At 34.8% G+C, this 9,488-nt stretch overlaps 1 protein-coding gene across 3 annotated transcripts; it reads right to left on the bottom strand.

Moving 5' to 3' along the window:
* Positions 1-48: 48 nt before the first annotated feature.
* On the bottom strand, positions 49-9,445 carry LOC140057361 (E3 ubiquitin-protein ligase NRDP1-like). 3 transcript variants are annotated; one of them, XM_072102998.1, is made up of 4 exons: positions 9,162-9,445; positions 5,380-6,021; positions 4,739-4,957; positions 49-1,582 (listed from the first exon to the last, which is right to left on the bottom strand). In XM_072102998.1, the coding sequence occupies exons 2-3, from the start codon at positions 6,008-6,010 to the stop codon at positions 4,764-4,766; spliced, it is 825 nt and encodes a 274-aa protein (XP_071959099.1). In that variant the 5' UTR covers positions 6,011-6,021; positions 9,162-9,445; the 3' UTR covers positions 49-1,582; positions 4,739-4,763. The 3 variants fall into 3 exon arrangements, with proteins under 3 accessions (XP_071959099.1, XP_071959097.1, XP_071959098.1); XM_072102996.1 differs by having other exon boundaries at positions 4,757-4,957; positions 9,162-9,439; XM_072102997.1 differs by lacking the exon at positions 9,162-9,445 and adding an exon at positions 6,388-7,258 and having other exon boundaries at positions 4,757-4,957.
* Positions 9,446-9,488: the final 43 nt, after the last annotated feature.

Below are 9,488 nucleotides of genomic sequence, written 5' to 3'. Positions count from 1 at the left end.
GTAAAATTTGTACTTAGAATAAAAGAGATATAAATGTACATTTGAAAAAAAAAAATGATTTTGTATTAAAGAAGTTTTGTTTATGACGTCACGGTAAGTATAATAACAGAAATGCTTGCTATCATCGTCAATAATTTAATCGTCAACATTTGCACTTTGCTTGTTGATAGAAGTTCTGCAGGATGTTTTCGACACCAGTATTAATTGTTTGTTATTGTTATTTCAACCTAAAAAATCACTAAAACCAAAGGTGTTTTTCAATTAGAAGAAGACCTTAACTGCTGTAAGTCGGTTGACACAGGCGTACTAACAAAGTAAAATATTTTTATCCCTGTTTTATTAAATGGATAACAAACATTTGTAATGAAGACAAAACGCTACATACATTGAGATATAACATGGAAGGAATACAGAATCACTGAAAGAATCAATTGAAGCACCAGTTTAGAAAAGGTGGGTTATGTAGATATGCATTCAAGTTTTTACAATTATTAAACAATTTGAAGTGTACTAATTACAAACACTGATAATAAATACTAAAAAAATATGTGAAAGATCGTGTTTTAAATGTGGTAACAATTGATTGATAATGAGCTAAAATCTTATAAAACAATATATAAATACAGTAACAGATACATGTTACAGTGTCGGTCAGAAATAGACCATTGCATTTTTAAAAGCATATTGTGTTAATCAGACACAGACTGCTGCATTACAGTATTGTAATGAAAGGTACTATTAGCATTTAGCCTATCGAAATCAGATTTAGAAATCAGAGGGTGTAGATGATGAATCAGAGGGTGTAGATGATGGCACCACTCGTAGAGATATTTTAGTTCACTATAATATCTCTATGCACTACTAGACCCTCACAATCTATTATTACAGACGGGTCTTAAACAGTGTTACAAGTTGACCCAGGTTTACCTTTTTTTTGCTGCTCAAATTTTAAAGAAATCTATTGACCAAACCCCATATTAATGTTTCTCAAGATTTATAACCAGTGGCTCATGACATAGATATTTACATTATATACGTTACAGACAAATTAGTACAACTAAAGTAAACATATTATATTATTGTGCAATAAATAAATAACATTAATTAACAATTCGTAGAAATACAGTACATTAATGAAAGGAAGTGAATTAGTGAATATAACATAGAAGAATAGTTCCTCCGTGGTTATATCTCCTTTTAATATATATAATTAAATGTGAACGCCACAATTGGTTAAATTAATTAATTCCCGGCCCTCTCCATCATGCCACATTAACATAAAGAGAAAGACCAATCCTAATCATGTAGAGGCTGTGCCTGGATCGTGTGGTCAGTCCTGATGAATAATCTACTCGTTTTAATGTATTGCAATTATTCCCAACGTTCTGAGTTGTTTGATGCTGTGACATGCTTTGTAGTTGACTTGAGGCCGATTTGACTTGGAGTCGACTTGACTTTGGCCGAGTTGATGGGCTATCTTTTACCATTTGTAGTCTTCTATGGTAGGGTACACCTACTGTACCTACCATGGTGCAATTCGTTCGTTTCAGGTACATGTACTAAGTTTAAAAATCACCCCAATCTGTAAAAGAAATATAAAGAATATATATCTTTAGTTAATGTCTTTAAATGATATAACAAAAAAAGTTGAATACCCTATTGGTCTTTACATTTTATTGTAAAAATCCAGTTTTTAAAAGTTTAAAACGAAATGGAAATTTGCATAAACGCTCGAAATTATCCTACTTTGAATTTGCACAGTACTTGCTAACTTTGTTGAAATTTCAGTTCTGATAGGGGGCCTAATGTATTCTATTTCCGTCTGTTATTCCCTATACACACATACTTATATTATTAGGCCTATGTTATGTATCAACATGTTTTATTGCTTAACTGCGTCATGCCCTTGTTACCAAGTAAACAAAATGTTTCTCATCAATCTTTATGGTTAAACTTGGCGTTTAAAAAAGTAGTATGGGGTCTATTTACATACTACTAATCCCGTGAGTTATTATACTAACATGATTAAATATAATTCCATTCAAAATTGTTATTATTTTCGAACGTACTACACATCACGTGTTGCATATAAATCAATATTTAAATCATAACATCGTTACATTAGGACTACATGATTGGTGATTTCATATTTATTCATTTGACATTTGACCTCTGAACGCGTACATTTTATCCTTGGAGGATTATGATTTTATGTGTACAGTATTAGCTTTTGTGACCTCGCGAATTTGTTGAATATGTAGAAAAGGATAGGCTTATGTTAATAACCATTGTGTATATATGGTATGGTATGTTCACGTCTAAAGAGATATTTTACAGTAATGTCAACGTTAACAATTCCACAAAAATTATGTTAAAGACCCCTTCCCTGCAATTTTGGACGTTTTTTGGAAAATAATACATATATATCACTTTAAAAACATTAAACCATGTCATTCCTTGTCTTAAATGTACGTTTTATGGTAAATTATGATAAAAAGTGAGAAACAATGCACTACCTAAGTAGCTCGCGGCGATCGACCTCTCGTGGACGGTCTCAGGCCTAGCCTAGCTAGGCTTAGTTTTGTAGGCCTAGCTGGTAAACATCGGTAACGTACGAACATCGTACGCTAGCTATATACCTAGCCTGACGTTGTATAGTTGCTGCATTAATTGTCTTTCTATTTTTGCCAGACTCCGTTGATACAAATTGGGGAAAACCCGGTATTTTCGCTGAAAAGTTAGAGTCTTCCATTTGTTTTGGCTTCACGATCGATCGAAAAGTGGGCGAATTACAGGTGAAAAACAACAATATCAATCCGCGCGCAATGCATTTTGGGATTTATAGCGGGCCGCTATAATTATTAAAATCGATTTATTTTTCACATTTATAACCGTTTAAAGACGAAAAAAGTTATCGCAATAGGACCATATAGTATTATTTTTACATTAAATATAGTTTGTGATCTTAAATTAGATCTAAAAAACGTAGGGAATGGGGCTTTAAGTGAAAACGTACTAGGTTGTCAAATAAGCCAAGCAAAGAAGTTCTTAGTTGTTAGTCCCAGAAAATAAATGTATGAGGCATGGTACTTTTGAACATAGGTTATCATATTCCAATAATTTCATATTATGTACGTTTGCAATAAATTCAATATTTACGATACATATTTAATATAGATATGTAATACTACTGTAAATACTAAATCATATATTATGCCTTTTGTGCGACTACTTGTTTGAAAGAGAAAGTAAACATATTGTCTTTTACTGTAGCCAATAAACAATAAACCTTAACAAAAAACGTATTTTAGATAGATACTTTGACGAAGGTCATTATTTGTAATCGCATTCAAAGCAGGTGTAAAAAGTACAATAGACAGATGAATTTGTTACAATAATTAAAGCCACTGTGGTTGTTTTCAGTGTTTTTCTATTCTTTCTTATGATTTCGATCCGATCTGAAAGGAGAATAGGAAATTGAATTTGTTACAAAATTTACTCACCACTGTGGTGGTTGTTTTGGTTGATGTTTATATTCTTCATTATAACGATATCGATCAAGTCTTATCTAATTTAAAACCGCAATGATTTCGATATATTGAAAAGGACAATAGGAAACTTAATTTTTGTTACGATACTATTACTAACCACTTTGGTTATTTCTGGTGTTTTTCTGTATACTTAGTTATACTGTAGTGATATTGATCAAGTCATATCTAATAATAGCACAATTATTTCAATCTACTCTAAAGGACAATTTCAATTTGTTTAAAATATTAAGTATAAATTACTGTGGTTAATTTTCATTGGCTTTTTTGTATACTTATCATGATATTGATCAAGTCCAATCATTGAGATTCCTCCAATTGAGAGTCCTATCTACTTTACCATATGATTTCGGTCATTGTGGCATAAATATAAATGCTTATTTACAAACAAATATGGATGCTTGCTTATTCGGGGAAGGAATGAAATTGCACTACACTCTTCCCTGGCTTACACTACAGTTTTAAACATTGGCGTAATGACGTAATCATTTTCGGTCGGTTGCACTTCAAGTTCTTGTTTATGAAATTGTTAGCGAGGGCTTAACCTGGAATACGTGTATATATTTAACAATTTTGAACAGTAACCCTGTTGACCCGTACGTGGCATTGAAACGAATGTTTAACATTCCGAATCAAGCTTAACAACAATGATATCTTTATCTTGTGAATTATGTTATGATACACATAAATTTAAGAAGTATGTTCGTCTGAAAAAAAGCATGAAACTGCTCGTTTCGCATAGTTTAATGTGAATAATGGTCCTTTTATTTAAAACATGTGATGTCTGGTTTTGGAGATTGGAGAGAGGGGTTTTGAAGGAAATATTGTGTGTTTTTATATTAATTAATTATAGTTACTAAGTTTGTCACTTGAGATGTGCACCACATAGCCAGAAGCGAGACTGCGAAGACGTTCGAATGTTTAGCAGGAAACAGATTTCATATATATATTATTATCATACATTATTTTCGACAGACGAATTTGAACCATAATGAATGTTTCAGATGCCTGCATTACTTCCGAAGCAGATTCAGGGGTCGAATCACGGTTGGGTTTTTTCTTATTATCGCAAATTTCATCATTAGCCGTTTGGAAAAATGTATTAATTTCCAGTATATCACAGGCGGTTTATCAAGCCGGCAATTATACATATTGATCACTGTGTTTGAATTGAATTATTTTTACTTTACCTATATCATTGTCCATACCTTTTTCCTATATAGACGTGATTCGTTCGTTTCTTTTACATTGTCGACATGTACTCTTTGCTGTTTCATTTTCTAATCGAATGGCTTGTAATAACTCGATCAGTTCTTTCTTTTCCAATTCCATCCTTTCCATGTCTTGGCGGCGTTTCCGTTCCATAGCGTTTAGCAACCGGACTTCGTGTTGTAAATTAGAGAGTTGTCCTGTGGAAGAAAATGAGAGAACGGCGTCTGAAGCATTGGGCTGTTGAAGAAGACACACGGTGTCTATGACTTCTGGTACCCTTACTGTAGTAGGTGTATGAGCACATCAGACACCGTACACATTCCACAATAATTTTGGCCTGGACTTCTTTTGAAATTCGAAACTGCAGATGGATATGGATTAGAATTCAGGTAGCCATTTAGGATCGGGACTCTGTTAACCTTTCGTATCATGTTCAGGAGCCGATTTAGGAAGTTGATATAGACGGGAGTCCTTATGTCAAAGACTTGGTCCTGCCTAGCTTTCTTTTCTCTTTTTTATTCGGACTTTGAAAAGGGTTGGGATACCAGAAGCTCGGGTCACCCGGGGCTCTCCAAACCATAAATCATCCGATAGTGTTTATTCTAAGATTTCTACTTACCACGAAGTTCGTCAACATTTTGTTGCATGCCACTGATCTTCTGCACCATATGAGTTCGTTGTGAATCTAGTCTTAATTTGCTTTCATGACGTTGATCTTCCAGTTTACATATCATTTCTGACCTTAATAGTTCAAGTTCCGTCCTTAGCTCCCCTACGCAATTATGGGAGTCGTGATCAGAGCTTAGAATTGTCAGACCACAACCTTTCGGACATTGTTTCGTTGTGTATTCACAAGACACAAGGTGAATATCAAGCTCTCGTCGCTCCATAACAACTGGACAATTCTTATTCGGACAATTGAGCGTACCGAATTCACACGCACTCTCGTGGCGTGCGAGGTTCTCGAGTTCAGTTGTAAACTCGCAGCCGTTGTCGCGATTCAGACAGCGGATGCGAAGATTATTAAGATCGTTGCGCATGTATCGAAATAAAGGTTTTAGTTGTGACTCGAGAAGACTTTGACGATCTTCTGGACAAACTTGCTCGTGAACCAGCCAACCTTGTATACAAGAGCGGCAGTAAGCGTGTTCACACGGAGATTGAAGAGGATCTTCCAGCACGTCTCGACAAATACAGCACAACAAGCCGTCGTTCACACTGCTAACAAATCTATCAACGTCATATCCCATGTTACTGATATCTTTAAAATAGAGAAAACGTCATTTAATTAATGCAATTTTATGATGTAAAGAGGGTAAAAAGTATGGTCGCAATCATCATCCTGTAAGTTGACATCCAAACTAAACCAATAGGAGATCCTAGGAGAGGAGGTGTTGAGATCTCAAGAGAACTCGCTGGTATAGGGTTAGGACTGAGAGTCTATGTAAGACACTATAACTTACGGTAAAATCCTATTTACACACACAACAGAATTACAATATGTATGTGATGTCCCTTTCGACCAGTTCCTTACTATGAATACAAAGGCTGCATCAACAATGCAACCAGATCGGCTTTTTTAACAGACATCGACTGGACACAGAACTATATGCGAGGATATTCTTACCTGTTATGGTTGGTTTGTGGATTCAATTCTGTTAATCCCCAGGTATGTAGTACTAACTTCTAACTCACTTGGGAAATGCGAATAATATGTTAACACTTAGCTTGTACTGCAGCTAACCAACACACGATTGAAATCATTCGAAAAGGTATAGTATCACAGACTACTTACAGCACCGTATCTCAAACCATAAAGCGATATTTCCATAATCAAACAATAGATCCCAAGAATATATCGAAGATAAACCATAGATTAGCGAGATAACCGCAACACAACGCACGCAACAATACGAATTGTTTATTACAGTTGTATTTTTACTATGTACACGATCGAGCTTTAGTGTACTGCACAATGCATGTACGAGAACTATGTAACATAACAATACTTAGCACCAACTTATTGAATCGTTACACAGCGCTTAATCCAACCCACATTCCATAGTATACGTTGTCAAGACAACGAAAATATTGACGAATCCTTCGGCTTATGGAGAGAGTGTATCCTTACAGTCAATGGAGACATGGCTCAGTGACTGAAGGGGCCTTGTGTGAAGGGTGTGTCACATATCTTATTATTTAATATGTGGGTTATGGATCATAGAATTATATGGGGATTGGTTATTTCCTACCCGTATATGTTGTCCACTCCCAATGTTAATAACGCATTTTATATTTGATTTATATCATATTGAACTATTATGCATTACACACACACCATATTCAGTGACGAGAGGCAATGTTTAACCACAGACTGTACACAACACGGAAAATCCCTATTCAGGGAACACTATTAAAACACTGTGTTGGGTTCCAAAGGTTCCCTATAAAAAGTACGGTATTATTTTAAACAAAAAAGGCGTGATAACAAATTACTTTCCAAATTGTAATTTATCAATATTTGAACTAGCTATCTACACTAACGAAATATTCTGCTCATTTTGATAACATTGTAGGCCAATATCGTCATTTTATAAACACACATAATTCACAAACCAACCACAAAAAGGACTTTGTTATTGACAACAATATCCTCAACCTGAAGTGTTCAGCCAAAAATAATTACGAAACTTGGCCAAACTAAGAGCTTTTCAGTGTACCTTCATGGTCATAGTTTTATTGTAGTAGCAACCACAACAATACCAGAGTCCCTGAGAGGTGATGTATGAATCGGAGTAGGCCTAATTTTCCGCACGCATGATGAATTTTATAAATAATGAGTTTATTGCGGGTATAAATATATTATTATTAGGCCTATTAATATGCAAATCATACACAAATGTATTTAAGTTATTGTGACGAACGCATAAAACAATTATGGAAAATAATATAGAGATGTTCTATCAGAGAATATAATATTATAGGCTAACACAAGTCATAACAACCAATTACCAAAACCGAGTTACTGTTTTTAATTTAATCAAGCAAGAAAAAGTAGACTATAGTGGACAATGTGCCGTTTTTGGTTGATCTTGCGGATTTTCGTATGGTGTACGGTACATTTTTGATGAAATGACGCGACCCGCGCACATTCGCTGCATGACGCAATACTTACGGTTAAATTACGGTATCGTAATTAAAGATTCCAGATCATTTTTCTGACCTGTAGAGGTCTAAACTTGCTACTTTTCAATGACCGTGAAATCAGTGTTTCAATGAATAAAAATCAGCGAAACGTGTAATTAATCCACTCTCAATCAAATCGATTTTTTCTGTAATGTCAGTTAATTGTCGTACTCTCTGATTCGTAATCAACGATCACTGCAGTTAACGAGGAAATTAAATAACATTAGGCCTAGGCCTAAATGTTGCATTTTTACATAAGTAGAAACAACAACAGCAGGTAATTAAGCGTCCATCTCCGACCATTATCCTCTCAGAAAGCAACATTGTTTTATGCATGCTCGCGACTGCTGCATATTTATGGTAAGTATCAACAATAAACAGAAAAAAATAATAATACCAGAAAAATGTATCCGTCATGCTATAATCAGAATACGGCGAATAGAAATTAGTGAACCACGATGCTGTATACTAGTACGTAGTCTAAATTAGTAGTAGTAGTAGTAGTAGTAGTAGTATGCCACATAACAACATGGAGTAAAGAATAAGCTCCATGATAACAATAATACCTTAGTGCAGTAATACGTAATATGCCCCATATACATAGCAGCAAAGCGTGTTATCTTGAATATACGTTAATTATCCCCGTAATTATCAGAAGATACAGTATTATAATTTGACCAAATAGTAGATTAAATGCATTACCACTAATCATAATCAATTTAATGTGCATTCTGCTGAATAGCACAACAGGAATTGTGCATATGTTGATGCCGCAGGCAATCAGCACTGACGGAACAAAGACCTTAGGATCCTACAATATAGGCCTATACACAGACACGCCTATACTAGATTGTATAACTTAAACTGTTTATTTGATACTCATCTTAATCGAACCAGGAACCTCGAGTTTACTTCTGTTGAAATCAGCGACCCACAAACTTTCTTTGAAAAATATTAACTACTGTCCTAGATAATATTCAACATTACGTAACATAAGAGATGGATCATGATGGATACCTCAATGGGTCACTCACCTCACCCATAATAGAGGACCTAAACTAATTCCTATGCTTCTAGGTACCTCAATGGACCACTTCATTGCTTTATCTCAGTTGTAATGTTTCCTTATTGAATTATCTAATAATACATAAACACATTTTGACCACATTTCAGATGATGCACAAATACACAGTAGCAAAGATATTGCGTACTTACCGCACGATTCTTACTGTAGGCTTGCAGTAGATGGTGATGGTGTGGTGTTGTTACGATGCCTTGGTTCGGGTCATCATCGTTCCCCGTGTAAAAACATATTTCTGTTATCTCAGTGATTCTCTAGGCTATGGTTAACAAACAGAATTATACGGCTGTTGTTCCTAGTTAGCGATTTGAGGCTTTGTTTAGCCATTCAGTCATACTGTATGTTGACAGACAACGGGATTCGTAATTAACCTTATGTCACGCATGCGTAAATCATCTAATGAATGATATAGTGATTCTGTGTTGATATACTGGTATATCTATTATGATTTCATACACGAG

Source organism: Antedon mediterranea, chromosome 8, assembly GCF_964355755.1.
Source record: "Antedon mediterranea chromosome 8, ecAntMedi1.1, whole genome shotgun sequence".
NCBI classification, from domain to species: Eukaryota; Metazoa; Echinodermata; class Crinoidea; order Comatulida; family Antedonidae; genus Antedon; species Antedon mediterranea.
This window is presented reverse-complemented; position numbering and strand designations above follow the sequence as displayed.